Below are 23,847 nucleotides of genomic sequence, written 5' to 3' on the forward strand. Positions count from 1 at the left end.
TGAACCAGCCATGATTAAGTACCAGCCACGGGTACTGACCAATCTTTACAAGAGGGGCCATGTACCAGGGCCTGTACCATGCCAGCCGAGGCAGGATTTGATCCAAGACCCCGTTTCCAAAGTCTGCTGATACAGCTTCACTGAGCTTAGGGGATGATCCTCCCCATTGTGGGAAGCAGGGAAGAAGGCTTCAGGGAAGTGGGATCCAGACAAGCAGAGAGAACCCGTGTCGGGTGTCCCCGAGACCACCCTCAGCTTCACGGACTCAGTGGGAGAACCTACGGAACTCGGTATATAGTCCTGTTCATGGCTACAATTTATCACAACTAAAGGATACAAAGCTAAAGTCAAGGGTGGGAGGGGGGCTCATGTTTGGGAACGCATGTACACCTATGGTGGATTCATGTCAATCTATGCCAAAACCAATACAGAATTGTAAAGTAAAAATTAAAAATAAATAAATAAATTAGAAAAAAAAAAAAAAAACAAAGCTAAAGTCAGCACAGAGAAAAAGCACATGGGATGAAGTCCCACCAAAACAAGGCACAAGCATCCAAGGTTCCTCTCCTAGGGAAGTCACAGAAAACACACTAACTTCCCCCAGCAACAAGCTGTGACCACAGAAGTGTGAAACTGCTGTCTGCAGGGGAGGCTTGTTAGAGACGCAGTACCTAGAGTTTTTCGTGAGTGCTGGTTATGTAAGCACTCTTTGTTTAGCATGTGCCAAAATTCAATTTCCAGAAAGAAAACAAGTATTCAGCATAAACTACATTGCTTGCATGAACAGCATAAATTAAGATCATGGCATACAGTCCCATCTTTTCATGGCAAATAGATGGGGGCAGAAAATGGAAATAGTGACAGACTTTATTTTCTTGGGCTCCAAAATCACTGCAGATGGTGATTGCAGCAATGAAATTAAAAGAAGCTTGTTCCTTGGAAGAAAAGCTATGACAAACCTAGACAGCATATTAAAAAGCGGAGACGTTATTTGCCAACAATGACCCATATAGTCAGAGGTCCAGTAGTCATGTACAGATGTGAGAGCTGGACCATAAAGAAGGCTGAGCACTGAAGAATTGATGCTTTCAAACTGTGGTGCTGTAGAAGACTCTTGAGAGCCCCTTGGACTGCAAGGAGATCAAACCAGTCAACCCTAAAGGAAATCAACTCTTGAATACTCATTGGAAATACTGATGATGAAGCTGAAGCTCCAATACTTTGGCCACCCGATGCAAAGAGCCAACTCATTGGAAAAGACCCTGATGCTGGGAAAGATTGAAGGCAGGAGGAGAAGGGGACGACAGAGGACAAGATGGTTGGATGGAATCATTGACTCAAAGGACATGAGTTTGAGCAAACCCTAGGAGTCAGTGAAGGACAAGGAAGGCTGGCGTGCTGCAGTCCACGGGGTCACAAAGAGTAGGACGCAACTGAGCGACTGAACCACAACAGCATTGTTGTACAAATAACTTAGGTAGAGTGAGCCACTCTTATCAGTTCTGGAAATAGGGAAAGAGTTGTTCAGTCATGTCCGACTCTTTTTGACTGTAGCCCTCCAGGCTCCTCTGTCCATAGAATTCTCCAGGCAAGCATACTGGAGTGGGTTGCCATTTCCTCCTCCGGGGGGATCTTCCTGACTCAGAGATCAAACCCAGGTCTTCTGCATTGCAGGCAGATTCTTTACCATCTGAGTCACCAGGGAAACTCCCCAAATCCAAGTTCCCAGGCACCAACCAAGGGCCAACCTTGTGAGCAGGACTTTCTAAGGATGTTCAATCTCAGGATTCCCTGGTGGCTCAGATGGTAAAGCATCTGCCTACAATGTGGGAGACCTGGGTTCAATCCCTGGGTCAGGAAGATCCCCTAGAGAAGGAAATGGCAACCCACTCCAGTACTTTTGCCTAGAAAATCCCATGGATTGAGGAGCCTGGCAGGTTACAGTCCAGGGGGTTGCAAAGAGTCGGACACGACTGAGCAGCTTCACTATAGCTTCACTCAATCTCAGGGCAGCTGAGTTAACTGTTTTCTCCACAGAAGCCAAGGGGCAGTCCTGTCACAGTTGAGGGAGTTATATGACCAGTAATCTATAACTGCTAAAGGGCTTTTTCCTGTTTGACCACCATCAGACAAAAAGAAAGGAGAAGGTGATGGCACCCCACTCCAGTACTCTTGCCTGGAAAATCCCATGGATAGAGGAGCCTGGTGGGCTGCAGTCCATGGGGTCGCAAAGAGTCGGACATGAGTGAACGACTTCACTTTCACTTTTCACTTTCATGCACTGGAGAAGGAAATGGCAACCCACTCCAGTGTTCTTGCCTGGAGAATCCCAGGGACAGTGGAGCCTGGTGGGCTGCCGTCTATAGGGTCGCACAGAGTCGGACACAAATGAAGCGACGTAGCAGCAGCAGCAGCAGCAACAGGCAAAAAGAACGACGCTCCTAGTGTGTTAAGTGACAAGCGACAAACAGCTGCAGCAACTAAATCTTTGCTTTGGCAAAGAATTCCTTCGGTTCTGTCACTTTTTATAACATGTTGGTTATATCAGATGGGGCCAGATGAAAAAAGAAAGAGACAACACCATCTTTTCCTTTCTAGGGTCTGCAGTCGGAAGGCAAGAGAAAGTCAGGAGAGTTGAGAGGGGTGAGGGCTCCAGGCAGGAAACACACCGAGCGTTGGTGGTGGAAGGGGTTGCCATCAGAGAGGGGTGAGGTCTTGGAGGAATTACAACATGCACCATCCCAAAGCTGCGGGGTGAAAGAGGAGATGCTACTTGACCGTGGTCCTTGCTGCCATGCTGAGATTCAGAAGCTGTGTTGACCATCTCTGGATTGTTTTTAAGAGAAGCTGAAACTGGGTTTTAACAGGAGATTTCTCTGGGGCTGCCCATGGAAACAGACAAGCAGTAAGAGATAAGTCAGCTGGCGAAAGGAGAGAAGTGAGAAAGGCTTTTGCAGAGGAGGTGATGTGAGAGCAGTAAGGTAAAAAATAAGACAGTTCAGGGACTTCCTGGTGATCCAATGGTTAAGACTGTGCTGCCAATGCAGGACGTCATGAGTTCTGTCCCTGATTGGGGAACTAAGATCCCACATACCAAGTGGTATGGCCAAAAAAATTTTTAAGTAAAAAAAAAATAAAGTTGAATGGTTTTTTAAAAAATGAGACAGCTTATCCAGTGGACTGAGGAAGGAAGTTAGGTTACAAATTATACTTGTGATACAGCAGATTTCAGAGATTCAGACACAGCTGGGTTTTGCATCTGAAAGTTCCTCTTACTTACCGTGTAACCTCGAGCAGTTAAGTACATTTTTTTCATCTGTAAGACAAGCATAACCATAGCACCAGCCTTAATCATGACAAAGTACAGATGTGACGTCAAAAGTGAAGAGGATATAAAATAATGCATACGAAGTGCTCAGCACAAGGCCTAGCGATGCACTCAGCAAATATTCGTGGGAAGCACAGAATGACGTGGGAGCAGAGAGGAGCAGCCCCTAACTTTGACCAAGGGTTAGAGGTGGAATCACAGAGGCTTCCTGGAGGTGGTGCCTCATGGTAAGCTGAATCTTGAAGGTTAGAAGGCATTTGCATTTTCTGGTAGGTTAGCAGGAGAAATGGAATGCACGCAAGTGAAGAAGACTCTTACTGCAAGGAGGTGACAGCAGGAGCAAGGAAGGGGTAGGGATGCTGTTGAGAAGGAGGCAGCCAGATCAGGGGGGTGTAGACAACTAGAGAAAGAGACACATCCGGAGACTTGGGTAGAGCTGACAGCTCTTGGTTTCTGATTGAAGGCAACATGGTGGTGAGGGGACAGTAAGTAGATCCAAGAGCATTCTAGGAAGTGGGACCGTTAGGACTTGGCAGGTAATTGGCTATGGTGAGGGCTGAATAAAGGGACCTCAAGTGCCTGGTGTGAGCACTGGGGGGATGGAGAAGCCTTGACCCAGGAAGAGGAGCTGCAGCTTGGGGCAGGGGCTGAGGGAGGGACTGAGCTCCATTTGGACAGGTTTGTGTCCTTGGAACTTCCTGTAGATGTTCAGTAGGCAACTGGAGGACGCCAGGAGCTGAGAAAGAATGTCTGGGCAGGGCAAAGAGATCTGGTGGACAGGCATTTAATAAGCACGTTATACTCCCCTTCTCCCTGAATCCTCCAATGGGCCCTTTCAGGCAGGAACTATCATCCCCATTTCACGGATGGAGAAATTAAGGCTTTGAAGAGCAGAGTAGCTGTTTTGAAATTGGAACTGTGCTGAGGAGATGGTGTATTGAATTAAGAATATGCAGATTATGACCTGCTGAATAACGGGGCCTAGAACACTACATGGGGTACCAAGGTAGTTCCCTCAGCATCTGAGCCCCCACTTTGGGGAAGTGAAACCCATGGGGTGATTTTGATTTGAAGGCAAAGTTTCAATATGCCCACACAAAGGAAGTAAGTTACAAGAATTTTTACTTATAGATCCCAGATAGCGGGTGGGGTGGTTTATCATGAGTGGGGGAAGGGCAGTCCTCAGTCTCACCTCAGGAGTGAGCTGGAGATAGAGAGCAGGCTGTGTGCGCTCAGTTGCTCAGTCGAGCCCGACTCTTTGTGACCCCATGAACTGTAGCCCGCCAGGCTCCTCTGTCCATGGGACTCTCCAGGCAAGAACACTGGAGTGGATTGCCATGTCCTCCTCCAGGGGATCTTCCTGACCCAGGAATCGAACCCATGTCTCCTGCATTGCAGGCAGATTCTTTACCACTGAGCCACCCTGGAAGCCTCAGAGAGCAGGGAAGTAAGCACTTGTTACTTATAAAGTAATTGGGGTGGAGATCACTAATTTTTTACTTAACCACTTAACTCTTACGTGGTTACTTTAAAAGGCGCCCTGGGAAAAGCAAAGTGGGAACTGAGCAGCAAGCACCCCAAACTCAAGCCCTTATCTAGATGTTCAGACTCTGGGTGTGAGCAGGGTTATCACCCTGTAAAATGTCTGGGCAGCAACTCAGAACTCCGTGTGTTTTTCTCATCATAGAAGAGAGGCCGAGTTCACTAACTCTGTTCTTTTATAAGACTGTTTGGCTTTCCGGGTCCCTTGCTGTTCTGACAGGAGCGCAGTACTGCAGTGTAATTCTGACACTAACCATCTACAGTTGGCATCAGACTCACCAGGTTTAAGGGCACAGGACTGGGTCAAACAAGATTTCCCTTATTTCAGATGCCAGCGTCAAGTGGGTCACCTATGCTTATGACAGACCAGCTACAAATCCAGGAGGTTCCCGTGACACCTCTTAGGTTCAACAGTTCACTGGAATGATTCCCAGAATTGAGGGGAAGTTACATTTTGATTACAGCTGCCTTGTAGGGGTACAAACGAAAGGATACATCTTATGTCTGGTATAAGATGTAGTGGGGAAGAGGGGTGTTCCTGAGTGCAGAGTTTCCAGGCCCTCTCCCATGCGTTCAGAGTGCTTCATCCTCCAGCATATCTATGTGTTCATCATCAGAAAGCTCCAATGAGCTCTGGCATCCAGTTTTTACTGGGGTTTTACTGTGTAAAACCAGCCTAGACAGCATATTAAAAAGCAGAGATATTACTTTGCCAACAGAGGTCCGTCTAGTTAAAGCTATGGTTTTTCCAGTAGTCATGTATGGATGTGAGAGTTGGACTATAAAGAAAGCTGAGCGCCGAAGAATTAATGCTTTTGAACTGTGGTGCTGGAGAAGACTCTTGGGAGTCCCTTGGACTGCAAGGAGATCCAACCAGTCCATCCTAAAGGAAATCAGCCCTGAATATTCATTGGAAGGACTGAGGTTGAAGCTGAAACTCCAATATGTTGGCCACCTGATTTGAAGAACTGACTTATTGGTAAAGATCCTGATGCTGGGAAAGATTGAAGGCAGGAGGAGAAGGGGACAACAAAGGGTGAGATGGTTGGATGGCATCACTGACTCGATGGACATGAGTTTGAGTAAACTCCGAGAGTTGGTGGTGGACAGGGAAGCCTGGTGTGCTACAGTCCATGGGGTCGCAAAGAGTCAGACACAACTGACTGAACTACTGTGTAAATATTGCTGACTGAATCATTGGCCATGTGGTTGGATTCAATCTTCAGTCTCTTTCTTTCTCCCTGGGTGCTGGGCTGGCTCAAAGCCCCAACCCTCTAATCACATAGCTGGTCTTTTTGATGACCAGCCCCCATCTGGGATCACCTCATTCATTAGCATAAACTCAGGAATAACCCATAGAGCTCATAATACACACACACACCTATCAGTCAGGTAATTCTCAGGATACAGAAACACCTTCCAGAACCAGAGATAAAGGCCAAAATCTTTGTTACACAACAGTTGCATTTCTCTAAGAGTTTTAAAATCATTTTGTCAATATCTGCAAAAAAAAGCTAGAAATTTTATAAGGATTGCATTGAATCTGCAGATCAATGTGGGGAGTATTCGATATTAAAACAATATTGGACTTCCCCAGCGGTTCAGTGGTTAGGGCTCTACCTACCAATGCAGGAGGCGTGTTCAATCCCTGATCAGAGAATCCTGATCAGACACCCTCCATGTCTCAGGTACAGCAAGAAAAAAAAGGTTTCAATTTAAAAACTATTAAACAATATTAAGTGTATTGATCCATGAACGTAGGCAGATTGTCTGCCTATTTATTTAGATTGTCTTTAATTTCTTTCAAATGTTTTATAATTTCAGTGTAAAAGTCACATGCTATTTTGTTAAGAGTTATTCCTAAGTATTTTACTCTTTCTGATGCTCCTGTAAACAAAATGATTTTCTTAATTCCATTTTCAAGATTATTTATTGCTGCTGCTGCTAAGTCGCTTCAGTCATGTCCGACTCTGTGTGACCCCAGAGATGGCAGCCCACCAGGCTCCCCAGTCCCTGGTATTCTCCAGGCAAGAACACTGGAGTGAGTTGCCATTGCCTTCTCCAATGCATGAAAGTGAAAAGTGAAAGTGAAGTCGCTCAGTCGTGTCCGACTCTTAGCGACCCCATGGACTGCAGCCCACCAGGCTCCTCCATCCATGGGATTTGCCAGGCAAGAGTGCTGGAGTGGGGTGCCATTGCCTTCTCTGATTTATGCTAGTGTAGAGAAATACAACTGATTTTTAAATTTAAATATTGTACTATTTTAAAGTAGAAACGGATATCTTAGTTAATGATTTTAGTGCTTTGATGCAAGAGTTTGGGTTCATACAATTCTTTCCTGAAACTACCTATCCGCAGACCTGTTCTGGCAGATCTCCCAGAGCAGAGTGCCTCATCCCTAATCTCTGTCCTGAAGTCCTTTCAGGGCAGAAAGTCAGCTACTGCAGTGGCTAATGACCTAATCCTTTTAAAGCCAGATGATGAGTGACATTCTTTAGTCAGCATCTAATTTAACCATCAAAGTAATACTGGCCTTGTATAATGGATTGGGAATTTTTCCATCCTCTTCTATTTTCTGGAAGGATTTGTGAAGGATTGGTGTCAATTTTTCTTTAAATATTCAGCAGACTTCACTGGTGAAGCCATGTGGACCTGGTCTTTTCTTTGTAGGAAGATTGTTTATTACTAATTCAGTCTCTTATCATAGGCCTATTCAAAATTTCTGTTTCTTCTTGAATCAGTTTTATTAATTTGTTCATGAATTTATCCATTTCATCTAAATTGTCTAATTTGTTGGCATATAGTTATTTGTGGTTTTCCCTTATAATTACCTCGTTCATTCCTGATTTTAATAATTTGAGTCTTTGCTTTCTGTTTCTTGATCTGTCCAGCTAAATGTTTGTCACATTGCGTTAGCTTTTTCAAAGAATCAAGTTTCCATTTCATTCATTTCTCTTGATTTTAAAAAAAACTTTATTTGGCTGCACCAGGTCTCAGTTGCAGCATGTGGGATCTTAGTTCCCCAACCAGGGATGAAACCCATGCCCCCTGCCTTGGAACTGTGGAGTCTTAACCACTGAACTGCCAGGGAAGTCCCTTTTCTATTTTTTATTTCAGCTTTAATCTTTATCACTTTCTCCCTTCTGCTTGCTTTGTATTTAGTTTACTCTTCCTTCTTTTTTTTAAAAAATAACTTTAGTTATTCATTTCTGGCTGTGCTAGTTGTGGCTCATGGGCTTAGTTGCTCCACAGCATTTGGGATCTTCCTGGAGTAGGGACTGAACCTGTGTCTCCTGCACTGAGAGGTGGACTCTTTACCACTGAGCCACCAGGGAGGCCCCCAGATGCTGCTTTTGAGAAGGGGGTCCTCTATTTGGAATGTCATTGGCAAGCCCTGAACATACAGGTTTTTCTCTGTCCTATAGAGGTTGTTGTATTTTTTTTAAAGCAGGAACATCAATTTTTTTAGGGATTATGATGGTTAATTTTATGTGTCAGCTTGACTAGGCTAACTGATTTTCTGATAGCTGGTGAAATATTATTCCTGGGTGTGCCTCTAAGGATGTTTCTGGAAGAGATTGGAATTTGAATTGGCGCATTGAGTAATACAAATGGCTCTTTGATGTGGGGAGCATCCTCCAATCCAGTGGGGGTTCTGGCGGTGGTTTAGTGGCTAAGTCATGTCAGACTCTTGCAACCCCAGGGACCGTAGTCCACCAGGCTTTTCTGTCCATGGGATTTCCCAGGCAAGAATACTGGAGTGGGTTGCCATTTCCTCCTCCAGTGGATCTTCCTGACCCAGGGATCGAATGACAGGGAGTCTCCTGCATTGCAGGCTGATTCTTTACCGACTGAGCCATGAGGGCTCTAATAGAACAAAAAGGAGGAGAAAGAGCAAACCGGCTCCCTCCTTCTGCTTGAGCTGAGACATCCATTTTCTGCCCTTGTGCTCAGGCTTTCACACTCAGATATGGACTCACATTAGCAGCCCCCTGATTGGCAGGCCTTCAGACTCAGACTAAATTACATCATTGGCTTTCTGGTTCTCTAGTTATAGAGGGCAGATGGTGGGACTTCTTGGCTTCCGTAACCAAGTGAGTCAGTTCCAATAATAGATCTCCTCTTATATTTATATATATATATACACACACACACATCCTGTAGTTTCTATTTCTCTGCAGAACCCTGACTAATGCAAGGATCTTTCCTCGAATATGCATTTGGAGGATGCTCAGCAGGGGAAAAAAAGTTTCTATTTCCTTTTAGAAAGCAGTGATGATATAACTAGTTTCGGAAGCAATCAAACATTTCCAGAACCACCATTATTAATTGTGAGACCTTGAGATTGGTCCTTCACCTCTCTGAATCTTAGCCTCTTATTCTGCAAAGTGGTGATGATGAGAAGCAGTGCCCTAGCACACGTGTATGTTAGTCGCTCAGTTTTGTCAGACTCTTTGTGACCCCCGTGGACTATAGCCCACCAGGTTCCTCTGTCCATGGGATTCTCTAGGCAAGAATACTGGAGTGGGTTGCCATTTCCTCCTCCAGAGGATCTTCCCGACCCAAGGATCAAACCTGGGTCTCCTGCATTATGGGCAGATTCTCTACTGTCTGAACCACCAGGGAAGTACAGAGTTGTGGTGGAGTTAGTAAGAAGCAGTGCCTAGCATAGTGAAAGGAAGTGAAAGTGAAGTTGTTCAGTTGTGTCTGACTCTTTGCCACCCCATGGGACTGTAGCTTACCAGGCTCCTCGGTCCATGGAATTTTCCAGGCAAGAGTACTAGAGTGGGTTGCCATTTCCTTCTCCAGGGGATCTTCCCAACCCAGGGATTGAACCCGGGTCTCCTGCATTGCAGGCAGACGCTTTACCATCTGAGCCACCAGGGAAGGAAGTGCTCAATAAATGCTCGTTGCTGATGTTTGCTTCTTTCGACTTCTTGTTTTTAACCTCATGTTCTACTCCATCTGGGTTAATATACAATGAGGTGCAATGGACACAAACATTCAGTGCATTGCATCTCATTGTATTGAACATGTTTATTTTAAAAACACTGTCAGCAATTTTCCACCTAGGAATCCATTTACCTACTTGCAAATATATACAAAAAACTTAGATTTGTCTACACTCAGCCTTACAATGGGGCTTTCCTCGTGGCTCAGACAGTATGAATCCACCTGCAATGTGGGAGACTGGGTTTGATCCCTAGGTTGGGAAGATCTCCGGGAGGAGGGCATGGCAACCCATTCCAATATTCCTGTCTGGAGAATCCCCATGAACACAGAAGCCTGGCGGACTACAGTCCCATGGAGTCGCAAAGAATAGGACACGACTGAGCTACTAAGCACACACAGCCTTACAATAGAATTCCACTCAACAGTTGAAAAGGAAATGAAGTAGAACTCTATGTGTCCACATGCAACACAAGTGTGAGTTCTTGGTGGTCTTTGACTGAAGGGCATTGACTTTGGTATAAGCAACTCAGACTAGACGGTGGTGCGGTTTCCCGAGACGGGAAATATGGTCATGATCAGTGGTTGGGATGGCCAACTCTGCTAGCCCTTTAGCAAGCAGTTGTCTCTGGATGCTCCCAGAGGGAGGCTGGAAGGCTTGCCAGTACCGCTCAGGAGAACTTTGAGGCTTTTCCTGATCTTCCATGCTGTTTTCTCTAAAGTGTCACCAACTTCATTTACATTAAAACACCGAAGACTGGAGAAGGAAATGGCAACCCACTCCAGTATTATTATTGCCTGGAAAAGTCCATGAACAGAGGAGCCTGGCGGGCTGCAGTCCATGGGGTCGCAAAGAGTCGGGCCCGACTGAGCGACTAACACTATGTGCCAAGATGTGTTCTAACTTAGAACTTCTAAGGGCTCTAGAGGTTTTAATTCACTTCTCCTATCAATCTTAAGAACATAGGTACTACTGTTTTCAGGTTTTACTACTGTTTTCAGGTTTTACTACTGAGAAAACTGAGGTACAGAGGTTACTTGACGAGTGAGGATTTGGACCTCGGACCTCTGCTAGGTAGGGCCATCCTCCAGCCCCAAAGACTCGGCCGGGCAGCCATCTTGTTTGTGGTCCTCAAGGACTTCAGCTCCCGGCAGCCCTCGCGCCAGCAGTTCGCCACACACAACAAATCCCGGCGTGCTCCGGGCGGCTTGGGGTGGAGGGTTCTAGAAGGCGTGACGTGGGGTCGGGAAGCGGGCTCAGAGGCGGGTACCTCTCGGCAGTCGCTGTGGCCGCTGCTGCCGGGCCCGGGGAAGCGGACGGCCGGGGTCGTGGGCGCAGCCTCCTCGTCTCCCCGGCCATGGCGGCGCTCGGCCGGCCGTTTAGCGGCCTTCCCCTGAGCGGTGGCTCGGACTTCCTGCAGCCGCCGCCGGCCTTCGCCGGTCGGGCCTTCCCGCCGGGGACGGAGGGCGCCGAGCTGGCCCCGCGGCCGGGACTTCGCGCCACCCCGAGCAGCTCCGGCGGGAGCGCGGCGCGCGGACGGTGAGGAGACCGGGGGACGGCGGGGGCGGGTGTAGGCTCCGGCGCGGGCTGGTTGACCCTTTTCGCGACCCTGGTGGGGGCTCTTGAGCCTCAAGTTGCGGATGAGGAGACTGAGCCCCACAGGCGGTTGCCGTAAATCGCGGAGGTCGCACAGCGAGGGGGTCCGGTTCCGACCTCGGCGCGCTTGCGCCGGCAGATGTGAGGAGAGGTCTGCTCACCCAGGGCGTGCGGGGATGGGAGCCGGACCGACCCGGGCCTGGAGCTGCCCTGGGCGCGCACACGCCTCGCTCCCTCCAGACTGCGGCCCGGCAGCTGCTGTTGGTAACTTTCAGGGACTCTTGGACTCTTGAGCTTCCTCATCCGCAACTTGGGAGAGAAATGGGTCCTTCTAGTGGGATCATAAACTAAAGTGCTTAGCATGGTGCCTGCCCCGATACGTTTTCCCTACGCTGGTCGCCCCAGTTTATCTCCCCCGGCCTTGACCGAATGATTTTAGCTTTCAGTGTGATTTTGTCAGGACCAGCCAACACTTTTACCTGACTGACCGTGTGACCTGTATATCCATCCCACAGGGCAACGGAGGGGAGAGCTGATAGTGGTGTGGGCAAGATTATCGGAGCCTGAAAGTGGATGCTGAATGTACCAGCTCAGTAAATTTCTCAACTGACTGAGTTTGTTTGTTTGTTTGTTTGTTTGTTTTAACAGTATTTCAACTCACTGTAGAAAGAAACACAAGCGGGAGGAGGAGGAGGAGGATGAGTAAGTTTCAAGTGCTTTTTTAGTCACTTAATGGTCACTTAATTTAACCTATTTTATATCCATAACTATTTGTTTTTAAGTGAAAAGGTGGAACATTAGGTGTCTCTGAAAGGAGGCCCAAGGAACTGACAACACGGGTTGCCTTTTAGAGAAGTGAGCTGGGCAGGTCAGAGGGAAGCTTGTTACTGCATAAGCGATTGTCATGTTTGAACTTTGAGGCATATGAGTATTATTACATGCACAAAATTTAAAAAAATTCGCAGAAGGCAAAATCTTACCCTCCCAGTTTTCCCCAGAGGGTTATCCTTATTGCCTGTTTCCCTTTAAGAAAGACAATGTAAAAATGTGCAAGTTTATAGCTGTATAATTCTGGGGTTTTACATTTATTAGTAACATACTGTTAACACTGCAACACTGGTGTTTTCATTTTACTCTCCTGTAGCTTGTTGCATATGGACACATAGAGTTCTATCTCATTTGTTTTTCAACAGTTGAGTGGAATTCTGTTGTAAGGCTAGGAATAGGTAATTAACCAGTCTCCCGGTGATGGAGTTTAATACTAACAGATCTAAAGTGACCATTCTTAAGTTCTTTGTGTTTGTAATTAGATAAATGGATTCCTAGATGGGAAATTGCTCAATCCTTAAATGTATGCATTTTGAATTTTAAACAAGAGTTGTTGGCAGTTTATACTCCTTTAAACTTTGGGAATGTGTGTTTCTCCATCTTCTCATCAGAATTGTATTTTGAAACTTTTTGATCACCTCTTAACTGATAGGGAAAATACTGCATGTTATAGGCAGGCAGTCTAAAAAAGAAAATGAGTAAAAGACTTCCCCTAAAGAGGATATCAAAATGACCAAACAAATGAAAAGATATTCGACCTCATCAGTCTTTAGGGAAATGCGTATTAAAAGCACAGTGAGAAACTACTCCACTGCCAGATATTGGAGGGTTCTATAACACCAGGAACTCACAGACACTATTGGATAAGAATGTAAATTGCTACAACACTTTAGGAAACAGTTTTGAATGAGTTGAAGCACACATACCCATTTACTCAGCAGTTCTTTTTTTGACTATGCATGCTGATCAGAAGACATGTACAAGAAAGTTTATGGCATCCTTGTTCATGATGGGTCAAAGTTAACAGTATCTGGACATAATAAATTTTTGCTGAGTTCAGTTCAGCAAAAAAGAAACACTGAACCACACTTACCAACCCAGATGTGTCTTATAAGCATAGTAGGAACAAAAGAAACATAGCACGAATGTATATATATTCAGTATAATTCCTTATATAAGGGTCAAAACCAGGCAGAACTAAAAGCTTTTAATATTGCATATTTATATGCATGATAATGTATATTTTTTAAAATGAAATGGTTGTTGTAAAAGACGGTGTGTACTTACAGGGAGGAGGGAATAGAGTACCATTTAGGGATGCTGATGGCATTCTGTATCTTGAATATTACTTTCATGGATTTTTGTTTTATAATTACTATATGTATTTTTATGAGTGCAAGCCTTTTATAAATAAAGAAATTAGATCACTTTTATGTTTTGTGAATTAAATGCGATTTTGAACATCTTTCGTTAAGCTATCTTTTCCTTTAAGCCATTTGTGTTTCATTTTGGGTGAATTCTTCATGTTTCTGCAGATCTTTTATTGACTTATTGGTCTTTTTTATGTATGTTGTGTTTTCCCCAGATTTGTTGTCTTTCAGCTTTTGTGTGATTTATTTTTTTTTGCCAACAGAAACTTTTAATTTTCTCACCAGGTTGATACATAGACCTACAAGACAGTAGATTTGAAAGTTGCCTCAGTTTAAAAAAAACATCTGAGACTTCTCTGGTGGTCCAGTGGTTAGGACTCCATGTTTCCAATGTAGGGGGCGTGGGTTTGATTCCTGATTGGAGAACTAAAATCCTGGATGTCACGTGGCATGGCCAAAAATTTTAAAATAAAAAATCTCTAGACCGGACAATATTTATGTTCTTTATAGCTTTGGGATTGCTGTGGATCCACAAGGACCTCTTTGCTTTTATCTTTTGAAAGTGTGGAAGTGTTTGTTGGTTAGTCATGTCCAACTCTTTGCAACCCCACGGACCGTAGCCCAAGACTCTCCTCTGTCCACGGATTCTCCAGGCAAGAATATTGGAGTGGGCCATTCCCTTCTCCAGAAGATCTTCCTGACCTAGGGATGAAACTGAAGCCTCCTGAATCGCAGGCAGATTCTTTACTGTCTGAGCCACCAGGGAAGTTTCCTAGGAGATTATTAAATAATTCTAATGTCATAAATAAAAAATTTGAAGTGTAAAAACCATTGATTTTAAAAGTTAACCATCTTTAATTTGCAGATGGAGAGATTGAGGCCCTGGGAGGATAAGGGACTGGACAGTTGGATGTCGAATGCCCAGAAGTGTGTTGCCTGCTTGCTACTTTAGTGGCTCTTATCAGAACTTTAAAGTCTTTTATGTCCCATTTTCTCTGGGACTTAATCATCATTGATCTCTATAAAGTTGTTCTGCTCCTTCTTAGATGATTTCCTATGTGTATAACTTTTTCTTCTGTTTTCCAAAACATCGCATACATTAGAACTATCTAAATATTACAGAAGTGTTTAATTTATGGAGAGACATTCTTAATACTTATGAGTTAAAACTAATTATAAGCTAAACATATGATTGAGATTGTGCTTGGTGATAGCCAGGCAATAACATTCTTTTGGTCTAAATACTCAGAGCAGGGCTGGTTGTCTGTTCAGGGCACCCCTCAGTAGTAAAGAATCGGCCTGCAGTGCAGGAGACAGGTTCAATCCCTGGGTCAGGAAGCTCCCCAGAGAGGGAAATGGCAACCCACTTCAGTTATTTGCCTGGAAAATCCCATGGGCAAAGGAGCCTGGTGGGCTACAGTCCATAAGGTAGCAAAAGAGTTGGACATGACTTAGTGACTAAACAACAACTAAATGTTGGGCATGTTGTAGTGCTTACAAATACTAGTTTGTGTTAAGAGCTTGAGCAGTTGAACTTCCTAACAAGGCAGGAGGTTTTAGTGAGAATCCTCTATGAAAAGCATAGAGGATACAGCATCTGTCTCTGGGATTTGGTACCCAAAATACAACTCACCTTATGTGACACTTTAGAGGGAGCACTTTAGTTTTCTACCTTCTTGTTTCCACATGTGCAGAGCAATCTGAATTGAACTCCTATGATCTCAGTGAAATGTAAAATTTTCTAGAAAGTGAAGATAGTTTATGTTGCAAGCTGGGAGAAAAGTGCACCCCATTAGGCAGGGACCCATACAGCAAATGACAGCCTCTACCATTTTTGGTGAGAACCAGGAAATTAGCAATGTCATCTGCACCTGTAGTACTTGCTGCAGACCTGATGAAGCATGTATTTTTGCCCTAAGGGAATATAGGGTGCCTGCAGACCACCTCCTCCTATGCCCAGTGTAATGGAGCTGCAGCAGTATGAGAAAGTACGGCTGGCCCTGAATTGCTACTTTGTGATTCTTGGTTTCTTTACTTCCCACTTGACCTTTCCAGAGCTGAGTAAGTAAGAATGACTTTAAGTTCCCATATCAAACACTTCTAATCTGGAAAGGCAAAATCTTGCAGGTGCCACCTAATTTGACAGACGTTAAGGGAAACATCTCAGGGTGGCTGTGAGAATGACAGAAAAGAAAATGCGTGATTTTCCATCTTATAATCACATACTGTCAAAAGAGGTTTTTTCATAGCAGAATTTTATTAGCAGTGCTGGTGATACATGTTTCATTTGTATTAGTCAGGATTTTCATTGATTTTTTTTTTTTTTTTTTCAGTTGTCCAGTAAGAAAGAAAAGGCTAACTGAAGCAGGGCTCTGTGCTGGTCCTAATGACTGGATTCTTTGTGCACATCAGGATATAGAGGGTCATGGAGTAAATCCGTGCACTAGTGGCCTTTCTGCACCTGGTATGTTAGATGTTATTTGTGAAGAGATGGATCAGACAACGGGGGAACCACAGTGTGAAGTTGCCCGAAGGAGGCTTCAGGAAATTGAGGACAGGTAAATGGGCCACATATCCGGCTGGCTTCTTGTTGTTTCTATGTAACATCTCCTCTCTTTCAAGTTAGTCTAATTCATCATTTGGTGATTCCTTAATCCTCAGTCTGTCAAACTATAAAAATCAAGAAGCTTAAAGTATGCACTTTAAATGTTAAAGTAAGCGTTTTTCATAGAATTGTACTAAATATTTTCATTTACTATCTCTGAATATCAATTTTTTGGTTTATGAGGGTTTTAGCCTTCAAATTTGGTATCTTTTTTGTCAAATGTTGAACAGCTCTTGTGTATATACTTATTTCTCTCCAGAGTAGAGTTTAATACTTTACTTGACCTTCTGCTGTAGCACCTGTTGAGTTTATCCTTTTTTATTTTAAAAATTTTGTCCAATTAATAGAATATATAAGTTTAACCAAATAATTTTTTTGTGTGTGTCTGCCTTTGTTTAGAATAATTGACGAAGACGAAGAAGTTGAAGCTGACAGAAATATTAACCGTCTCCCCAGCCTTGTCCTTTCTGATACCATGAAAACAGGTTTGAAGAGGGAATTTGATGAAATCTTTACAAAAAAAATGATTGAGTCCATGTAAGTTTTGGTTTCTGGTTTCCATTCAACTCTGATCTTTTTAAAAAATTCTTTTAAATTTCTTTTTGGCTGTGCTAGGTTTTCATTGTTGTGCACAAACTTTCTCTAGTTGCAGTAGTTGGGGCTGCTCTCCAGTTGTGATGCTTTCTTGTTGCAGAGCACAGGCTCTAGGGCACACAGGCTTCAGTGGTTGTGTTGCATGGCTTGACCCTCAGCTTGTGAAATACTGCTCCAGGGGATTGAACCCATGTCCCCTGCATTGGCAGTCAGATGTTAGGGAAGTCCCCAGTTATGATCTTAAAAGGAAGACTCAATGTCTCTAAACACTTTCTGATCACCAACCGAGTGAAAGCTCAGTAGGTTTTATGTTTAGCCCAGGTTGGAGACCTTTTCTTAGTTCATTGGGGTGAGTGGAATGCTATGCAAGTGGGAATTGGAAGTTCACAGGAGTGGCTGCCTTGCTATTTACCCCTGGGTTGTTTTGAAGTCTGGAAATGCACTCATAGTCTAATACTTGGGGATGGGAGGATTAGCAAGAAAGAACCCATTCTCTCAAATTACTGTGATAGGTTGTAGGAACCACACTTGAAAACTACCTGTTTACGTGGCTCTCTGTTATCTTGGACCACCATTAAGACCTTAGAAAAAACTGAAAAGTTTACCAGCAATCAAAGTTATCACAAAGGCCACAGTCTAGAGCTCATACTTGTATCTCACAGTGTGTGGTCCCTCAGGCCTTTAGCTCTAAGAGCCATTTTGCTCTTCATTTAGACCATTTGATGAGCTCACTTACCTGGTTTCCTCTGCCATCAGAGTAGAAAACACAGACAGCAAGTGAGAGCAGAACAAACTCATGGCTAGTGAGCAGTGACAGCACAGTGTAAGGACAGTAGAGGAAGTGGAAGCGAGCGTGAGACCCTGAAAGCAACGCAGCCTGGGCCCGTCGACATAAAACTGACGGTAGCTTGTAATTAATGAGAATGACTTCAGTGGGCTCAAGTGGCCGTTACTCTGTAAAATACAGTTGTCTCTCAGTATCCATGGGGGATTGCTTCTAGGACCCCTACAAATACTAAAATCCAGGGATGCTTACGTCTCTTACATAAAATGGTCCAAATCAAAACCCCATAGATATGGAGGGCCAACTGTAGTACGCAAGATATAAAGTGCCCTGTAGGTGTTTCCTACAAAAGACTTTGAATAGACTTGGTACTGTGAGAGTAAGTGTCAGATATCTGAAAACTTCTCTTAGGCTACCAGTCCCACTGGTACTAGGTAGATGACTGTCTTTAGACACTGTGGTTTCTCCTACTGCTGGATGTTAGCTCATGGGGGTTTTGCGTTAGCCTCCTAGCTTGAGCTTATAATTAACTACCCAGCCCTGAGGGTGGGTAAATAGTTTAGCCACGAGTAAGCAGGTCACATTGCCCTCCAGTGTAAAGCATTAGCACTTGCTGCTCTTGGTAGTTTTCCAGAAGCTAACCTTTGTGGGGTGTTCTTCATTGTTTTATTTTGCCTTGCACTTGGGTCCCAGAAACCATCAAACCGGCACTAGATGAAATAGGTTGGGGTGTGGTAGACACAGATAGTGGCTTACTACACAAAGCATTATATACTTCATAGCTGTACTAATAAGCAAAAGGCTTGCTGAGGTATTTTTAGTGTGTTTAGCCAGTGTTTCTTTTTATTTATAATGGTTTAGTACAAGATAATAACCGACATCTGCTAATACTAACCACAGTTTAAGAAGAAACTATAATGTTAAATCAAGGGCCTCTGTTTTTCATATTGAACATTTATATTCTAATCACAGCATTCAGTGCAGCCAGTTGCTTTGCTTACAATGCGTGCAGAACTCTAAAATTTTATGTACTTGAGTGGCCTTTGTAAAGATAAGTTTGGATTGTCATAATTCTCCTATTTTTATCACATCTCATCCGGTTTTGTTTTTTTATTTTATTTTTTTGGCTGCCCAGATCTTAGTTGCGGCACGCAGCATCTTTTAGTTGCAGCATGAGAACTCTTAGTGGCAGCATGTGGGATCTAATTCGGTGAACAGGAGTGGAACCTGGGCACCTGCATTGGGAGTGTCTTCCCAATGTGGAGCCCCTGGCCCACCAGGGACGTCCTCCCATCGATTTTTATATACTAGGTAGCAAACATTAGTTTTTCAACCTATGTCTTTTATTTCTGCTTTGTAAAGTTGTTGATACAAATATATATTTCCTGTCTTAGGAGCCGTCCTTCCATGGAGCTTGTGCTCTGGAAACCTCTCCCTGAACTCCTTTCTGATAAGCCAAAGCCGTCATCTAATGCTAAGAACTACACAGGAGAGAGCCAAACTAAGCACGCAGCTGCTGGCACTGCCTTTCCTCAAAGAACTGAACTGTTCTTGGAACCTCGGCCAACAGGGTTGCCTGTTTACAATAGTTTGGAGACAGCTGCTTGCACAGAAGAGGAGATGGAACTCTAGAAACCAGTTTCTACACTAAAGTTGTCACGTTGCAGAGGCTTATGTGTTCAGTCATGAGCCTGCTTGTATAATATAGGGACTTGAAAGTTTGGAAACGGGTGTAATATCTCCACCTGTGATTTGGGGTGGGACTCTGATTTTGGGTAGCCATTTCTTCAACTTCTTGCCAAGGAAACTTGTCTCAAGGGAAAAGCAGTTTTCTAGGGGGCTTATTAAAGGAATGTGAGAGTACATTCTGCAGAGTCAAGTGTAGAAGCCGTATGTGACTTTTAAGTCATCTGTCACATTGTCTAAGTCATTCAGATACTTGGAGAATATTCAGACACTTGAGTTGAAAAAGATGCATTAAAAAAAAAAAGAGTGCTCTCCCTACTACAACTGTGCCCTGACAGTTGAGCCACAACTTCAGATAAATGAGCTCTGTTTATAATGGTGACTAGATATTATTGGGGAGGAGGAAGATGACAGTAGCTTAGGCCTATTGCTGGGGAATTTAACAGAGGCTCTGAAACTTGTGTATTAGTTGTCAGTTCAGTGTAGCTTTATTGATTAAAATAGCCAGTAGTGCTGTGGCTCCCCTCCACCTCTGACAATGCAGTGGAAAACAAAAAAAAAAAATGTTTTCCTCCGAGGCTTTTTACCCTGTGCTACTGTGGCTCCTCGGTTTCCCTTGCATAATTGGTAAACCCAGCTCTTCAGCGATGTTTACAGCCTAATTAACTTTGAGTGATAGTTTAGAAGATTACGAGGTAACCAGTGTGTGAACTGGCTCTGGGAAAAGCATCCTTAGATAATCCTGAGGAAGTGCCGTATCAGCTCAGCCCAGCATATTATTTCAGTAGTTAAAGAAATGTGCCTGTAGAAGCAGGTTGTTTTTTTTTTTTTTTTTTTTAATGTTAATTTAGTAAATATTGACTGAATAATTAACTGAGCACATGCAAGTGACATTGAGATTTACTGAAATAGCCAGTTTGCCTGGTGCTTCAACTCTTTGTGCAGTAAGCCTAGAAGTTAACTAGAGAATAGCTTCCTGCCTGCCAGAAATCATCCGGAGGACCCTACCCAGGCTCAAGGTGTCCTCTTGAGAGTAACCAGGATTGAAGTATTTTTTTTCTCAGGAACAGCTCTTCTGCGTGGCAAGGACTCAATAGTACAAAGTAAAGTGACCGTCCCTTTAGTGCTACAGAATACCCACTATAACTTATTAAATGAGTGTAATACTGGCCCTTTTTATCAGACAGCAGACCACCCCAGTTCTTTTTGTTTTGTTTTCTGGGTTTCTTTTCTTTAGTAGGAATCACATACCTTGTATAGAAAAAATGGTTTATGCCAAGTAGAGGTGACTTTAGGAGGCAGCTCCCAGGCAATTTTGAAACCCATGCCGAAGTCCCTCCCCTTGTTACAGATGGCGTAGAAGTCACAAGTCTGTTAACTGGACTGTTTCTTCTGCCTGTAGTTCCTGCTTTTTCTATTTCTGTCTGGATAGTCAGGAAAAGATATACTGTTTAATATTTAAACAAAATATTTAATGTCTACACAGTAAGATTATTCAGACTTCAAACCAGTATTGAAACCAGTTGGAAACCAGCTACTAGTTTCTTAATCTCAGATTTAGAGATGAATGTAAACTGTGTTCTGTTGAAATGTGCACGTGTTTGATTCACGCCATGTCAGCTGCCTCTAGGTCATTGTTTAATGGGACCAACTTGTAACATTCGTAGCCTTAAAGAAGTCTCCAGATAAAAAGTTAGTTCTGCTACAGCTCATAAAGAGGAAGTGACTGCCTGGAATTTGGAGTTAGTCCCAGTGTTGAGGTGAAGAAGAGATGACAGTTTTCCAAAGGACACACACACACTTACACTGTCCTCTGTAGGGGGGTTGGACAGGCCTGGGGTCCAGGTCTGTACAGTGAACAGTAGGAAAGAGCTCTCTGAACAAGGCTCTGATACCAAGGCTTTATGTAGGAGAGAACTAGCAGGATTCTGTTAATTGAAATCCAGGCAGAACTTGTTTCAGGAGTCACTTTATCTGACACGATCATTTCTGCGGGAAACATGGATGTTCAGTGCACCTTTTTAAACCCGCATTCGTTTGTACAAAAATTTTCTTCATCCTTGTGGTGCTTACTCATCTGAGCCGTCTCCACAGGCCCCATGACTTGCTTTGTTTCCCTTTTTGTAGGGTAAGGCTTTTGTTTTTGCCTTAAGGTTTCCCTCGGGAATTAACAGGTCTTTTCATTTTGTAAAACTTTTACAGCATGGATCAAACATTGGCTTACTATGCTAATGTGTGATGAGAAAAGGTTATCTAAAGCAGGTGAGCTTTAATGAACAAATGTATATTTCCTCTGAGTTTGATTAGGGTGTGTGTGGTTTTGTTTTTAATTAATATGAAGAAAGTAAGTCCAGTTATCACAGATATTAATCAAAAATTGCTACTCATTCTTGAAAAGGTGCAAATGTCCAATTAAAAAGTAGGGTGGTAGCTCTAACCATGAGAAGAATGTTTACCAGCAGGTTCATTGATTATTTTGGATCTGGAACTTGGCTTTGTGATAAGAATGGTGGAATACTAGGAAAGTTCTGGAAGATGCTGTCAGTTTTACTTTAAAATGAGAATCTGGTGTTTCTGTATTTTATTGTTTTCAATAAAACTTCTTAAGTGTTTTGGACTTTCTGAGGTATTTGTATTTCTGCATTTAAGTAAATTGAAATCAGCAAGTTTGGGAAAGTCCAGAAAGTAGGAAAAGTCCTTAATGTTCAGTAACATGGTCGTTCCTTTCTTGAGTTGACAGGTCACTGGGTGGCAGTATTGCCTGCATGTTTACAACCATTATTGGATAAACGTGGATCCCTATTTGTGGGTGGGCAGAGTTTTCAATGCAGTTACCTTTTTTACCGGAATTGAAAATCACGGCTAAAAGTTACCTAATTTATTTTTATAGATTTGAAAACTCAGCTTAAGTAGATGGTGACAATTTAGTATAATCAGTTCACCAGGTCCAGGGCTCTTCCTACTTGACCAGTGGTTTTACATACAGTTTCTTGACAGCAATACCTAACATGTTTAGATTTCGTTGAAATAAACTAGTCAGGTGTAGTTCAGGCAATGTAACTTTAAACACCTTGAGGGAATATAGTTGTATATGTATCTGTTTGGTTCAAATACTCTTACCAGTGGCATTTGAAAGATGAACTTCATGCAGTTAGAATATGGTGTTAGAATACAGCTCCAGAAGACAGGATGTTGTCTTTAAAAACCAGTTAGCGGGTAAACAAGCCAGTCTTCCTGTCCCTTCATTAACTTTAGAAGTCACGGGGTTGACTGAATGTCTTTGAAGATGAGAATTTGATGCCATAAAGTATTCCTGGTGTAGGAGTTGACTGCCTACATGCCTGTTCCTACGTTGCCTGTACCCGCAGCACACCTGCTAGAAAAACAGGAAGGCAGGCACACATTGGTGTGTGAAGGTTCCAGGAATTGGTGTCTAGCCATCTGTCACCTGTTTATAATAATCAGAACTATGTACAACCTTTTGCTTTTAATAGGAATCTTACTTTGGTTTTGTGGAGCAAGATCCTGATTTTCATTTTTTAACTATTCAATTTAGTGTTTCAATATGAAGATACCCTTGAATATCAGGTGTTTTCTCAGGTCTGAGCACAGTGTTTAGTCATTTTCACCCATCTGTGCAGGAAATGAAAACTCAAATCATCTATACTCTTGTGTGTTATTCCTGTTAATACAGCTGTTTCTTTCATGTGATGTCACTGAATGTAAATTACCTGAACCCCAATCTTCAGATGCTTGTTCTATAATTTTGAAAGCTAAAACATATCTGTACCTTTGCCTATGTTGTTGTTGAGTCACTCTCAGTTGTGTCCAGCTCTTTATGACCCCATGGACTGTAGCCTGCCAGGCCCCTCTGTCCATGGGATTTCCCAGGCAAGAATACTGGATTGGATTCCTATTTCCTTTTCCAGGGGATCTTCCCAAGCCAGGATCAAACCCACATTTCCTGCTTGGCAGGCAGATTCTTTACTACAGACACACCTGGGAAACCCACATTTACTTAAACAATCCCTAAATAGATTCTCAGCACTTAAATTTTCAGTTCTAGAAAATCAGGTGATCAGGTTTTTAATTGTGGGGGCAGCTAGAAGCGTGTTCTTATATTTACAAAACCAGAAACTCAGAGCTTAAACTTTGCACTGCCAGGCACCAGGACTGAACTCTGGCCTCAGTGACCATGGATTGGCTTGCCTGCTAGTGTGCTGCTGGGCATGCTCCCAGTCACACCAGAGGCATTCCCTGTATTCATCTGCCTTGTTGAAACCATAGCCTGCTGTGCCTTGCCACTTGGGATTCTTTGAACCCCATCTCATTTGGTCTGCTTTCACTGACCTCCCCAGAGGTAGTCAGTCAGTAAATACTGGCATAGAATGCTGGCATGGGTGAAATAATTTTTATGAATTAGGGAACTCCTTTAATATCTTAAGTGGTTTCCCGAGGAAAAGAGGCAGCATGATGAGGTTATTAAGTCTGTAATTTGAAGGTCATATTTTCTCTAGGATATTTTCTTGAACAGGTTCATTCTTTTGTGAAACATGTTCTATA

The 23,847-nt window shown here is 43.4% G+C and overlaps 1 protein-coding gene and 1 non-coding gene across 2 annotated transcripts; one reads left to right on the forward strand and one right to left on the reverse strand.

Moving 5' to 3' along the window:
- Nucleotides 1–9,685: 9,685 nt before the first annotated feature.
- Nucleotides 9,686–9,757, reverse strand: TRNAC-GCA. The gene has a single exon. It is a non-coding gene; the product is annotated as a tRNA-Cys (tRNA).
- A 1,284-nt stretch (nucleotides 9,758–11,041) lies between these two features.
- On the forward strand, nucleotides 11,042–21,901 carry CCDC117 (coiled-coil domain containing 117). The gene is made up of 5 exons (XM_040251406.1): nucleotides 11,042–11,360; nucleotides 12,066–12,119; nucleotides 15,949–16,173; nucleotides 16,620–16,757; nucleotides 18,993–21,901. Exons 1-5 carry the CDS (start codon nucleotides 11,179–11,181, stop codon nucleotides 19,228–19,230), a joined length of 837 nt encoding a protein of 278 aa, XP_040107340.1. The 5' UTR covers nucleotides 11,042–11,178; the 3' UTR covers nucleotides 19,231–21,901.
- The last annotated feature ends 1,946 nt before the right edge of the window (nucleotides 21,902–23,847 follow it).

Source organism: Oryx dammah, unplaced genomic scaffold (assembly GCF_014754425.2).
Source record: "Oryx dammah isolate SB20612 unplaced genomic scaffold, SCBI_Odam_1.1 HiC_scaffold_12, whole genome shotgun sequence".
NCBI lineage: Eukaryota > Metazoa > Chordata > Mammalia > Artiodactyla > Bovidae > Oryx > Oryx dammah.